The sequence below is a fragment of the Corvus kubaryi genome, unplaced genomic scaffold, assembly GCF_017639235.1.
Source record: "Corvus kubaryi isolate FWS band 111438036 unplaced genomic scaffold, C.kubaryi_AGA036_p1.0 split3-37355, whole genome shotgun sequence".
NCBI classification, from domain to species: Eukaryota; Metazoa; Chordata; class Aves; order Passeriformes; family Corvidae; genus Corvus; species Corvus kubaryi.
The window spans coordinates 413,607-427,231 of record NW_024582089.1 but is presented as its reverse complement, the minus strand read 5'-3'; the positions used below and the strand labels follow the sequence as shown (position 1 = coordinate 427,231).

The 13,625-nt window shown below is 50.4% G+C and overlaps 1 protein-coding gene across 2 annotated transcripts; it reads right to left on the bottom strand.

Annotated features, from left to right (window-relative positions):
• Positions 1 to 21: 21 nt before the first annotated feature.
• Positions 22 to 13,477, bottom strand: TMEM183A (transmembrane protein 183A). Of its 2 annotated transcripts, none has more exons than XM_042015924.1 (8): positions 13,347 to 13,477; positions 12,564 to 12,653; positions 9,486 to 9,641; positions 7,224 to 7,383; positions 5,622 to 5,802; positions 2,325 to 2,405; positions 1,514 to 1,669; positions 22 to 495 (listed from the first exon to the last, which is right to left on the bottom strand). In XM_042015924.1, the coding sequence occupies exons 1-8, from the start codon at positions 13,444 to 13,446 to the stop codon at positions 310 to 312; spliced, it is 1,110 nt and encodes a 369-aa protein (XP_041871858.1). In that variant the 5' UTR covers positions 13,447 to 13,477; the 3' UTR covers positions 22 to 309. The 2 variants fall into 2 exon arrangements, with proteins under 2 accessions (XP_041871858.1, XP_041871859.1); XM_042015925.1 differs by having other exon boundaries at positions 7,224 to 7,380; positions 13,347 to 13,475.
• Positions 13,478 to 13,625: the final 148 nt, after the last annotated feature.

Below are 13,625 nucleotides of genomic sequence, written 5' to 3'. Positions count from 1 at the left end.
GAGAACACAGGACCACTTTGATTAGCACCAAAAGGATTTTAAATGAACAATTCCAGGGAGCTCCTTTCAAATCATAAAATGTCAATTTTACATAAAAGTGTGTTTACAAATAGTTTTTGCTTTACACTCAGCTCTGCTCATTACTGACCAGAAGTTATATACATACAAACTAGCTCAGCAGCTTCAACCACTTGCAAGGAGACTGCAGAATTTATTTCAGAAATAAAAATAGGATTTCCTGGTTCCTAGAAATTCTCTTCAGCCTGCCAGATTCAGTCCCCTGGCTCCCCCTGCGGCCTCAGGAGAGCACTAAGCCTTTGGGGAGAAGGGGTACTGTGGGTGCCACCAATCCAGGAGCCTGACACTGTGCACAGGATCCAGCACCACCTGCACCCCCTGCTCCACGCGCGGCTTCTTCCCGTTGCGCACAGGCGTGTCCTGGAACACCAGGCGCACGCGGTGGTGCCGCATGTCCGTGCTCACCGAGATGGAGAACTGCAAGAGAGGAGACCAGAGCTGCTTCAGAAAGTCGCAGTGACCTAGAGAGCTCTCAACACAACACTTCTAGACTTTAAAAATCCCTCTGAATTGTGCAAGTCTAAGGTGTTCCACACAGTGGCACTCTCCAGTCTACAGCATGGGATCCAAACAGTCTCTCTCTGGCTGCCAGTCCCAAATAATCATGCTGGAAGCTGTAAGGGTTGTAAAAGGGTTGTAAAAGGGTTGTAAAACACTGGAACTGCCTGGGGCAGGGGTGGAGTCACGAGTCACCATCCCTTGCAGGGTTCAAAAGGCCTGCAGATGTGGCACTTGGGATATGGGTTAGGGGGGAACTTAGTGCTGGGACTTGATCTTTAAAGGTCCCTTTCAACCTAAGTAATTTTATGTCTGATGCTAAGTGAACCTGCAAGCAAGTGGCTGTCAGAAGTCTGGAGTTCACTGCCCAACTCCTCAGTGAGGCCAGACTGAACTTCTCCTGAGCACTGGCCACTTCGGAAACCCTGACTCCCAATCAGGGACCAAACGCACATTCGGAGAGTTTGCTCATGTGGGATTTTCCTCTCAGAATTTATTGCCATAAAGAGATATTTTCCTGTGAGAGGCAGACCTCCACTTGTGCTGCTCCCTGTCTCTTGTACCTGCTGCAGTTCTGGTAACTGACCTGCCCCCAAACACTGCACAACCACAGCTCCTGGCAGATTCTCTACATCCTCTCTATTTACTGCATCAAACAGGGAGGAACCAACGGAAATGGGGAAATTAAACTGAGATCCTGAGCATTTCCTCTCTTCATTAACCATACAATTCCCAGAACTGGTTTGCTGATAGAGCAGTAGGATTTACACAGCCCAGAAGAGGCACTGGGTGGGATTCTTGGGCCTGTCCTGTGCAGGGCCAGGAGTTGGGCTCAATGATCCCTGTGGGTCCCTTCCAACCCCAGAGATGCCAGGTGCCCTCTTCATGTCCTTACAGAAACCTCATCTGCAAAGCCTGGCAGCTCTCCCCCACTCACCAAGGTGAAGGTCATGCCCATGACAATTGGCACAAAGATGAAGTTGAAGGTGGTGATCTGCAGCAGGCAGCAATCCTGATCTGGGTTTGTGTGCACTTCCTCATACTGGATTGGGGGCTGGAGACCTTTGCAACACTTGCTTTTAAATCTGGGAGACTTGAAAGAAAGAGAGGCTGATTTAGCAAAGCAGGAACCTCTGCTGGGTTTGGCTGCTCCGCCCCAGCGTGGCCTGGCAGGGTCTCTCCTCCTCCCCAGGCGTTAGAGCAAAATGTCACATTAACAACAAAATGCCACCACTCAGGATGGGCAATTTTCAGGACCATTTCTTTAGAGGGGAAGGCTGCACAATTCCCAAGGTTGCCAGAAATTACTGGCTTCTCCCAAGACCCACTACTGGAGGCTTTCCCTGGCAGTGCTGGCTGTCTTCACTTCTCTGAGAAATCCTGGCAATGGCAAAACAGTAAGTTTCAGATTTGGGTCAACATTTTGACCACTGCAGTCAGACAGTCTGGGTTTTGGTAATAATCAGTAGTAATGACCCAAAGGTGAGACTAATGGTGTAAAAAATGATCCACATCTTAGGGCAGGGAAAGGATACCAAAGGAGGAAATAACAATGTGGGATTCTAAATGTCTTGGTAACACAGACTGAAAACTGAGTGTAGTTCCACAATGTGCTTTAGTTTACCATGGGAATCAGTTTGCATTTATTGTCTGGATGCACAAAAAGTTTCCAACTTCCCTTCTACCCCCCAGAAAAATAATTTCTGCTTCAAACAAAAGTCACAGCTGATCTGGTTCTTCTTTCATACCTGCTTTTTGAACTTGAAGTTGAATTCCCACATTGCTTCTTGTCTGTTCCCTACAATCTTTTTGCACCAGAAAAGCAGACACTGAGGTGGAAAAAAGAAACACAAAATTATGAAACCCTTAGAAGCACCACTTTAAATAAGTTTTAACAGATCATAAAGGCTTCCAATTGCAAACACAACATAGGAACAATTAGGAGCCATTTATTCAAATTAATTATGTTCAAAGAACCCTCTCAGCAGTGTAGATCTCCCAGTTTCAAGCTGGCCAACTCCTCATGCAACACATAGCCACTGATGTGCCAAACAGCAAAATCCTGTTGTTCCATTTGTGCCTTTCCTAGAGCAGGGATGAGTGGTGCAGATTCACCCATGCCCTCCACCCACCAGCAACTCCCATTAAACTGGGTTCCAAACAAGGTTAAAGCGAGGAGCAACAGAGAACAGAATAAGGATTGAGAAGGAAAGGATCCAGAGGGAAATGCAAAGACCAGTACGTGAGCTATGAGATGATGGATGAAGAAGTTCCTAAGCCACTGTGGTTTCAAATGGAGACCTTGACCTTGCCATCCCCAGCACTGTCATCATTTAGAGTCCAAAACCACTGCCAGGACAGCACAGTCTGACCAACCTCCTGTCTCTTTTCAAAAGAAAATGGGAAACAAGCCTCAAACAGCCTCAGAGGTCACCAGCACTGCCCTCCCATGCAGACACACACCAGGACTGCTCCAGCTTCACCTGGTTATCAGTGTGTGGCCACAGGCTCCAGCCCAGGCACTTGTCCTAGAGCAGGAGGCTCAGGAGAACTCCTGCAGAAGGGAAATCCCTGCCTACCAGTCAGTACAAGCAACCAGCCTTCAACAGCCAAGGAAAGAACCTGGCAAGTCAGTCCAGCCATCTCTCAAAGCTTTTCCACACCACAGATGCCAGCCCACCACAGCTGGTCTTATCTTTCATCAGTCAGCAGGAAAAGGAGGGATCATGTGGGTAAAGAGAACTCCCTGTGATCCATACACAGTCTCTCCTGAAGAGAGAAGGCCTGACTGGGTTGCAGGGCAAAGCACACATTTAACTTCACTCCAGGATGGAGTGATCCTAATAAAACAAAGCCAGAGCCAGCCTCCACGACAGGGGCTCTGAAGAGACCAAAGGGGATACAAGACCCTCTACTTCAACTCTGAGTCATATCCATAAACAAGACTCCTTAAAGGACCTTTGTCTCCACAATCTTCATGAGGTGAACAACAAAGCTCTGTGGAGTAAAGCTCAGAAACATGCATGGAATAATCTCCACCTGGGAGGAAGCAGCCCTCAGGTTTTTTCCAATAAAAACATTCTCGAGATCTTTTTCAACTCGGATGAGCAGCAGATGCTGCTGAGTTTAACTCCACCATTGGTGGTATTTGTAGTTCACCTGCAAAGACAGCCTGGTCTAGCAACCTGTTTGGTCATGGCAAGTAGTGAAGCACAAAAGGTCAGTACCTCCTAAGGGGCAGAGGATGTCGTCCTCGGGTCAGCCGTCCTGCCCTTCAGACGCGCCGTGCGGCTGCCGCTCCGCCCAAAATAATGGGGTGTCTTTAAAGGGCAAACACCTCTGCTGACACCATAACGGCTCCAGTGTCCCACACAAGCTAGGCTAGGGAAAGAAAAAAGGAAATTAAAGAGGAAAAGCTAGGTTGGATCACACCCAGGGCTCGGCTCTCCTCTAGCCACATGCAGTTTAGGTAGGCGTTGCCGTTAGTGTCAGCAACCCACAAAGGTACAACCAAAGCCCAGGAAAGCCAGAACATGGGGAGGCAGTGCCAGGTTCTCCTCCAAACCCTCTGTACTGAGGAATTTCTGTGCATAGTCACACAAGTGGAGCTCAGAGTCCTGCAGTGCAGTAGTACAGCAAGACCAGACTCAGGGTGGCTCTTTCATGCTGCAAGGGGTTAGGTCAAACCTCTACTGCTCTGACAAAGTTTAATTGCCATTTCATTTCCATTTAATTTCCTTTTTTAAAAGCTGAACAATGAAAGACTGCACTTAAAGGATCCTCCTTCCAACCGTTAGTACAGGAGAAGCACTAGCAGTGGGCACCAAAGCCGTTATGATGTCACCAGGAATCCTCCCAAAATGCTGACCCTGCCAGCACTGCCTTGGGGTTCCAGCTCCTACAGCCATGAGCAGTGGGAGTTTGGGCTCAGGACTACAGTTAACCTGCAATTTCCTCAAAATGTCTTGCTTTTTCAGTTGGTAAGAATGAAGATCCCCAGCCTGGAGACTCAGGAAGAGACCAAGGAGCTCTGGATGCAGAGATAAGACCGCACACAGAGCTATGTGCTTATCCCTGTGCTGCAGCACCACCTCCTGTGTGCTGCTGGATGCTCCCTGAGCCTATGATAGCCTGTGACAGAGAGAGGAAGGAAGAAGGGGGGGATGTCACATATGGATAGATGAGGCTCCTCTATTTTGAGTAGAAAAGAAAGAACAACTCCTCAATGAAACCCACTTCAGTTTGGCTCCAAAAACCTCATTTGACAGGTTTTTGACCTTGGATTTGGAGGGTGGAGAATTCACATTGTTGCTTAAGCTGCTCACAGAGTACCGGCCAGTTGCAAGTTAAAACCAAACAAGAGACACAAAGGCATTTCAGAGTTAATGGTCAATAGCAATTAAAGAGGAATGATACGCAGGTGGTCCAAGCTGGGACAGCACAGGGAATCACCTGCCCACACCACAGACAAACCCTTCACAGCCCAACACAAGTGCAGCCCAGTCCCAAAGCAGACACTGGCTCTGCACACTTGCCATGCTCACCCCAGCGTCACCACCCCGCCTCACCCAGACACCAGACCATGGACGACCTGCAGGAAAGCAGGGTGACACAACTCCTGGCATCAGTGTCACTCCTGAGCTCTCCAGAGGCCTGTTACAGAGAGAAGTTGTGCTCTGGCAGACAGCGTCAGAATAAAGCAAAACATATAAAAGCTGATCCTATGGAGCCTCGTTCAGAGTAGGAGAGAGCTGCAAACATCCCTGGCAGTTCTGACACCCAGTGAAACCAGGGCTCTTTTGCTGCTTACAAGGGTGTTGTGTAGGACTAAGGCAGAAGTTACTCCACAGAGTTACTACAGATATAAGTAACCAGTACACTTCTACAAATTCCACTGAGAATACCCAGTTAGTGACCATTCTACACTTCAGCCTCACTGCTGACCATCTCCACATCATCTGTTTTTCTTCTAGAAAGAATAAAACAAACCAAACAGTAACAGCAACAACTCAGACAAACCCCAGTTCCTGAGTGATGCCACTTACTCTGGAATTTTTTAAAGTGCTGGGAGTACTGTCTGGGATGGCGGGGTTCCTGGAGAGGCGGGCGGCGAAGGGCTCGTACATGTGGAACAGGGAGCGGATGACGCAGGCGCGCAGGCAGTGCAGCTTCTCCATGGACTCCGGGCGCAGGCGCAGGGGCAGGTACGCGTCCAGGCTGTAGTGCCTGCACAACCAGGAACCGTGTCAGCTCCAGGGCGCAGCCAGACGGGGCAGGGACCCCCCAGGGACACATCCATGTCAGGGGAAAACTCCACATCTGACTGACCACAGGACTCTGGTCAGCCCGGAGGGCTGTAAGGGGGTTGTGCTGCTGACAGGACACCACATGGCAGCCCCAAAGGCCTGACCTGCACCAGGCAGGCTTCCAGCCCACACATCCTGCTACAATTCCCAATAATTCCTAGTTTGCCCAGAGACCAGCCGGGGATGTGGCTGCAGGCTGCACAAAGAGCTGCAGGTTGTTGCAGGTTCCCAGGGACTCCTAGCTGAGCTGACTGCAGCTCTCAGCACTGCCTGAGCAGCCTGAACGCCTGCGCTCAAGGGCCATTCCTTGGTCACATCCCAAAGGAGCCTTTGCTAGGGAATGTCACACTTAAAACTAGGGCTGAGGATGACCACAGCTGCTCTCTACTCTGTGCCCCTGCTGCTTGTGCCTCCTGGGCAGCAGGTAGAGCTGTGTAAAGAAAATGTTCTGTCCTGCAAGAATATCCCAGTGGCATGCACTGGGACAGAAAGATTTGTATCAAGTGTTGACCGCCCCTCTGCCCTCCTTGCTTTCACTTACTCCTGCCACTTTACACCTCCAAAATGCCCCAATTACAGGGAGGTGGCCGTGATCAGAGCTTGAGGCAGGGCAAGTTGTCCATCAGTGATGTTTGCCTTTCAGCACTGACCGTGCCATACGCACTTGGAGAGGTTGACATCCACAAGTGTTGGGCCGTGGCAAGCAGAAAAGGACACAACACTCTGAGATTTTATAGGGAACATACAGAAATACACCACAAAGATCCATTTCCAGATGTGATATTCGAATCCTAGAATGGTTTGGGTTAGAAGGGACCTTAAAGCTCAGCTCATGCCACCCCCTGCCATGGGCAGGGACACCTTCCACTATCCCAGGCTGTTCCAACCTGGCCTTGGACACTTCAAGGGATGGGGCAGCCACAGCTGCTCTGGGCAATATGCGCCAGGACCTCACTGCCTTCACAGCCAAGAATTTCTTCCTAACATCCGATCTAACCCTGCCCTCAGTTTAAAACCACTGCCCCTTGTCCTGTCACCACCACATTTAAAAAGTCTCTCTGCCTCCCTTTTACAAGCCTCCCTTAAGCTACTGGAAGGCCACAGGGAGGTCTTCCCCAAGCCTTCTCTCCTCCAGGCTGAACAACCCCAGCTGTCCCAGCCTGTCTTTGTGGGAGAAGAATATTCCACAACCCACTGCCAAATGAGGCCCACAGCACTTCACCAAAGTGAAAACACAGGGCCCAGGCCCCACGGGAATTATTCCCTTATTTCCTGCTCTGCAGAGAACTGCTCGCTACTGAAACCTCCCACAACCAGTTTAAAAACCCTCTAGAGCCTCACCTTCTGTAGAGCCTGGTCCAAAAGGCAGCAGTGCAAGTGACAGTCCAGGCTTTCTTGCAGATCAGAGAGAACCGGACGATGTCCTCAGGGCGGATGTAGGAAGCCAGGAGCAGCCAGATGTCGATGGGATATTCCTCTCCTCCTCCCGCTTCGGCGTCTTCTAAAGGCAACGAGGGTGTGTTAGTGCAGGACATCACATCTGCACCGATTCCCACCTAGAGACACGTGCTGCACACCTGGCAGCACAGGTGGGCAGCTGAATTATACACACAGAGTCAGCCTGAGCCCCAGTCTGCACAACCGCAGTGGCCCTGCTCCCCGTTCCCATCAGTGTCCACGCAGCCACGACACCTCCCCTGTGCTGGACACCGGCCGCTGCTATCCCTGCTGCACAAGTGGGCAAAGTGGCAGATTCGTAAAGGAATTCAGGCTGAAAGGGTTCTCTGGAGGTTTCTAACCCAGCAGCCCAGCTCAAAGCACACAGAGTTAGGTCATTTTGTTCAGCATCTTGTCCAAGTCAGTTCTGTGTGCAAGGATGGAAACTACAAAGCCTTTCTGGACCCTGTTTCGATGCCTGACCCTTTCACAGCTGAAATACCACACTGAAGTTGAGAAATAAAAATTGGATGGCAAATAAAGAGGCAACTTTATGTAAAGGAGGGCCAAGCTCCTGCATTTTTAATCAAAAGTGCACATTTAACAGGTCAGCAAAACCGCTTCACAATTGAAGACTCTGAGCATTGATACTGCCGGGCTTGTCAATTCTTTGTTCCAGTGGTCACAATATTTTTGCAGGAGCTCTGTCAGGGAGGGGAATTCTGTTCTGCAAGTGGCAATCAGCTGTTTTTCTTAAATCTCTTAATTTCATTAAAGCTTCTTGGATGGGAACTTTTAATGCAATTCAGATGGAGAGAATGGCCTGTTCTTCCTCTCAGAGGTGTCAGAACTGCTCAGCCAGAACTGAGGGCTCACACTCCTTTCATTCCTGCAGTGTTTTGTAGTTTACACCACACGTAATATAAGTAGGTGAACAATACTGAGCACTAGGAAGGTTAAGAACAGAGAAGGAAAATACAATGTGTGCACAGTGCTAATAGGAAAAGCTGCTGTGAGGTCCGTGGCCTAGGAGGGGTGTTTGGGAACTTGAGGGTGCCAGATCTGACCCTGAGACAGCAGGTTAATACAAACAGCAGTTCTTTATCCTTATGTGATAATTGCCAAAGAAAGCTCTGGATGGGATCACTTCCCCACAGCACTTCAGATTTATGGTAGGCACACCCACAACAGGCTGCTACACCCACTCTGCTGGGTCAGCTCTGGCTCAAGAAGCCATCAGACTCCACACTGCTGAACTCAGAGGGCAGCCAGAAGCATCACTGTTCTACCACCAATTTTTCCTCCCTAAACATGTAGCAGAAACAAGAGAAGGCTGTGGTAGAAAAGAATATTGTCTTCCCAGACTCATAGCTCCAGCCACTCAGATATTATTTTGCCAGGATTCTGAAGGACGCCTCTTTTAACTCCCTTCCCAGAGCAAGTGCTGTCCACCTTCAGTCTGTGGTGGACGTGCTACATAAATCACTATCAAGCTCAAGAAAACTGGTTAAAATTTGCTTCTCAACCTGAAAGCAACCTGTTACCAGAAACTTCCGCAGGGTTCCCCAGTGCAGCAGAGCTGTTTGCTGCTTACACGGCGTTGCTGATGGATTTCTATGGAGCTGCACAAAGTGTAAAGGCTGAAGGATACATCTCCCTTGAATTAATGTATTATAATGCCACTAGGATCAAATGCACTTCCTTGCTGGGAAAAGAGCCCTTTAAACCCTTTTGTAACAAACCAGTCTTGGAAACACGCTGAAAACAGAGCTTGTATTTTGCCAACAACTGCATCATGGACAGCAGCACTTCAACCCCAAAGGAAACCTGCTGCCACCACCCCATATTCAGTGAAGCAACACAGCCAGTGGCAAAGTTTCACAACTCTGGAATAGCAGTGTTTGTTTTCCAAGGTTGAGGGATAGTTGCTAAAAGCAAGGAGCTCTCAGGCTTTGATTTCATGCCCCAGGCTCTGCCTTTGTGCAAATACAGCTCCTGTGACCAAGTGCCAGCAGATTTACAAGTGACTAAACCCTTGGCATTTCTTTATGCACACACAAATTCCAGAATACCCCAAGAGCCCCGTGACCATCCTGTAAATACCCAGCATGAGCATCCCCCATGCAGGACCAGCCCGAAGAGCCCCAGGAGGGCAGGTGACCACACCTTTGTGCCTTTTGCTCTTCTTTTTCCTCGAGGCAGCCCTCCCGTTGATGCTCTCCTTGGTATCCATCTCATCACTGCTGTCACAGGACTCTCCTGACACGGAGAGAACTTCCTCAGTAGGGACACAGGAAGCTTCCAAACCACACAGGGATTTTACTGGAATGACAAACGACGGTAAGTACAACAGCAGAGAGGAAAAGGCTATCCAAGTTCAGGAGATGCTTCAGTGGAACCACTGCCTTAAAGCTTTCTGGTGAGTGACACAAGCAAGTAAATCCTGAGCTCAAGGATTACCTTGTCAGGGAAAGATTAGCAGGGGTGAGTGAATTGGAAACATAATTACTCAGCTGCTTGTTTTAAAGAATGAACAACGAGGATGATTACCAGCACAGTATGCAGATCCCAGTGGTTTAGCTGAAGCTATTTACAACTCCAAATAAAACAGCAGGCCAGGGGTAATGGGTTTCCCTGAACAGCAGAGCTGCCCTGCATGGCCACGTTCAGCCCGGAGCCAGCACCTGCTCTGCAACTGTTTTATGAGCACAGAGAAGACTCACTCCCTTCGAAGCAGGACAAACATCCTGCAGCTGATGACACAATCCAACAGGGATGGAACTCAGTGTCAAGCACACGGGAGCTCCACTCACCCTGGAATTTAGTGAATGGAAAGACTCTGGCCTAGCAAGGAAAACAGCAAGCTGAGTCAGCTGGAGTTTGGGGTTGGCTTTTTTCTGCATCTGGGGACACGTTTAGACATATCCCTGTCTGAAAATATTATTTAAAAAACTTGATCTGTAAACTGAGGACTCATTAGGGCAGAAAAATCCACATGTGAGTCAGTAATGACAGTCTTGGAAAAAGAAAGGTGTGGTCCTACATTACAGCTGTGTGAGGCACTGCCACACAGACCAGCACTGCCACAGCAGCACAAAAGCTTTGCATTCAAGAGCTGAATTTCAACCCAACAGGCTGGGTGAAGAATAGAACATGATCATGAGGTCAGAGAAGGCTTATAGTGTTCAAGCCTTTCTACCCAGCACAAACTGAATCCCAGGAAGGTTTTATACATCCCAGTTCCAGTCACTGCAGTCACCAGAGCTACTGAAGAGCAAAATGTGCTGTTTGAATCACAGGGACAGAGCATCAGAAAAACAAACAACAACAACAAAAAAATAAGAAACTGAACATAAATAAACTCAGGTGAAAAATATTCTCATTTCTAACCACCAAACAAGGTTTTAAAATGAAAAGACAGCAGATGGAAAGACAGAGCTTGACTGTACCCACTGACTAGACACACCTCAGTGCTTTGCTAAACCAGTTCTACCTCACTTTGCAGTTTGTTCTGTGAACTGCATGCTTTCCTGGAACATGGATGCATTCAAGGCACCTGGATGCATTCACAGCAGCTGTTTCCCCCACCGCCAAATCGTACTGCCCTCTCTACATGACCTTTTATAGGCAAAAAGAGAGTGAAATATGTGGCAACACAAATGACAGTGAGTTATGACATCAAATACAGCCAACCAAGAGAGGACAAAACTGACAGGGATTCAGAAGGGGGGTTAGAAGAAGAGCCCACCCCACTCTGCAAAGGAAAAATCAACCTCTGAGTCAACAGCACAAGTCCACTAAACAGTGAATGGCTGCACTGCAATCCTGCTGAGGCACCCTCTCTTCACCTCACTGTTGTAAATCCTCCCATCCTAGGCATTAGAATGGGGAGGAAAAAAGCCCAGAAAAATTCCTCCTGCCTCTGGCTCCCGGGCTGGTGAAGCTCCCATGGGATGCTCCCTGTGGGAAGCTCCCCACCCGCTGCAGGCACACCCAGCACAGGGTTTACTCTGAGCCCAGCTCCAGGAGGGCAGCAAGGCCAAAGACTGGAGCTGGGGCAGAGGCTCCTGTCCCCGTGGCACCGCACACTGCTCAGATAAGGCTGGGCCAGATAAGGCTGCAGCACGGTCATGGCTGCACCAGATAACGCTGGAGCACAGCCCTGGGGCTGGGGAGGAGAGATCCCGAGGATGCCCGAATCCAGAGGGGAAACCCCCTGAGACTGCACCGCAAAGGGGTGGGCAGGGAACTGCTGCAACCTGGAGTCCCCAGGATGAGGAGGGAGTGAACCAGAAACACAGCAGGAAAGGAGATAAACTGGATAAAGCAGGTGATGCTGGGGGCAGGGAGCACGGAACACCAGCAGTTTGCCAGCATGATGCTGAAGTGCAGGACTTTGCCTGAAGGAGACAGAACACAAATGGGTGAGCAGGAGCAGGAACGGGAGGAGGGAAGCCCCAAACAAAGGAGGCCACGTAAGAGGGAGGTGCCCTGATCTTAAAAGCTTGAGAAGCAGCAGCTGAAGAGAATGTTCATGAGCACCACTGCCCCAACAGGCACTCATGCCAAGAGCATACTGTGTCCAAAAATGCAAGATTTCAGCAGCAAACCAAGTTTCCCTTTATGAAAAGTTCAGTCATCACTGTCAGCACAACATCCACCTCCAACACGTGTGACCAGCTACATTTAAAAGGCCTAAACATGATCCCTTCTCAAGCAAGTGGGGTGTGTTAGTTCAGAAAGCTCCCAGACAAGGAGGAAGTAGATACCAAAATACTGCACTCCCCTTCCAGGAAAACTCCTTGTTTACAGAGTTCACCAAAGAAACAGCAACACCCTCCCAAGACTTCCTTGTAACGTGTTTGACAGAACTATCACAACCTTATTCCCCCTGCAAAGAACTCTACCTGCTAATAAACTTATCTACAGTTTTGTATGCGGTAATAAAGTAATAAAGACTTTAATCACGTTATGTTTTGCTTCAAGCAGGAGATGACATGCAAGTCTTTCCATTTCAGGCACTAACAAAGACTCAGCAATTTTTACTGGACTTGCAGCAGGCTTTCTGCAAAACCTCCTGTCTAAGTCCTTAACATCTGATTCTACAGTGCAGCATGGGCTTATTTTCAGCACTAAAGGACACACATTTTCTCAGTTTAAGGAAGATGAGTTTCACACGTCATGCAGAGGCCAGCAAAACGTGGAGGCAGCATGGAGAAGGCAGGGGCCCCAGGGCAGACTCACCTTCCTGCTGCACTGCATTGGCCACAGCTTTCTTCACCCGTCCAGACTTCACGACAGCTGGGTCTGAGTTAGCATAATCTGCCACCGTCACTGCAGAGGGGGAAACAGGGGTCAGAGGGATTAGGGATTATGGGGAGGGGACAGAAGGGCTAAGAGTCACGATGCCTAAAGGGAACAGTTCCCAGAGGAGCAGAGGCTCGAGGAGGAGATGCACAAGCAGGAAAATGAGCCTCAGCAGAGAGATGGAGACCAGGAGTCCCCAGCAAGTCTCTACTCCAGACCACCGGTCTAACAGGCTCAGGGGACCCATCCCCTGCCCAACCCAGTGCAATTCTCATTCTCCCACCACCTCAGCCAACGATAATCCCATTCCCCCTCACACAGCCCAACTCGAGCCTGGCTGATCCTCTGATCCCAGGCTCCTCCTCCACAGGCAAATGGGTCTCATTCCCACACATCCGTCCAGATCCCTGCTGAGGCATCCCTCCTGGACGTAGCTCTCTGCCTGCACAAACCCGAGAGGGCCCAGCTCACTCCTAGGTGAGACTGGACCATCCTTCTTCCTCTCACCCAGGCCAAGGCCAGGCCCTTCAACTACCTCCTCCCTCAGGCGCTAACGCAGGCCCAGGCCTCCTCTCCAGCCGGCACCAGCAGGGCCGAGCTCGGCCCAGCTCCCCTCAGGCCCCGCTCCCCTCATCAGGCGCCGTTCCCCTCATCAGCCCCGGCCCTCCTCAGCCGCGGCCCAGGCCCGGCCCCGCTGCCCCGGCCCGGCTCTGCTCTCACCCCGCTCGGAGCACACATCGTCGGCGCGAAACTTGAGGCGTTTGCGGGCGCCCCTGCGGGGCATGGTGGCGGCGGCGGCGGGGCGGCCGCGCGGGGCCATGTCCGGCCGGGCCCCGCGGGGACAGCGGGGACAGCGCCACAGCGCCCGCCCCGCGCCGCGTCAGCCCCGCGACACCGCGCGGCGCTCTGGCGTCACCGGGGCGGCGGGAGGGAGGGGCGGCTGTGACAGAACCTCCCAGTGCTGAGGGGATTTCCTCCGCAGCGCTCCCAGTACTGGGG

What these genes read in the sequence shown, in the direction of transcription:
- TMEM183A (XM_042015924.1), bottom strand. Translation starts at nt 13,446, where the DNA reads ATGGCCCCGCGCGGCCGCCCCGCCGCCGCCGCCACCATGCCCCGCAGG. An exon ending in TGGACCAGGCTCTACAGAAG is followed by an intron (nt 5,803 to 7,223) that starts GTGAGGCTCTAG and finishes CTGGTTGTGCAG; the next exon opens with GCACTACAGCCTGGACGCGT. An exon ending in TGGGCATGACCTTCACCTTG is followed by an intron (nt 496 to 1,513) that starts GTGAGTGGGGGA and finishes CCTCTCTTGCAG; the next exon opens with TTCTCCATCTCGGTGAGCAC.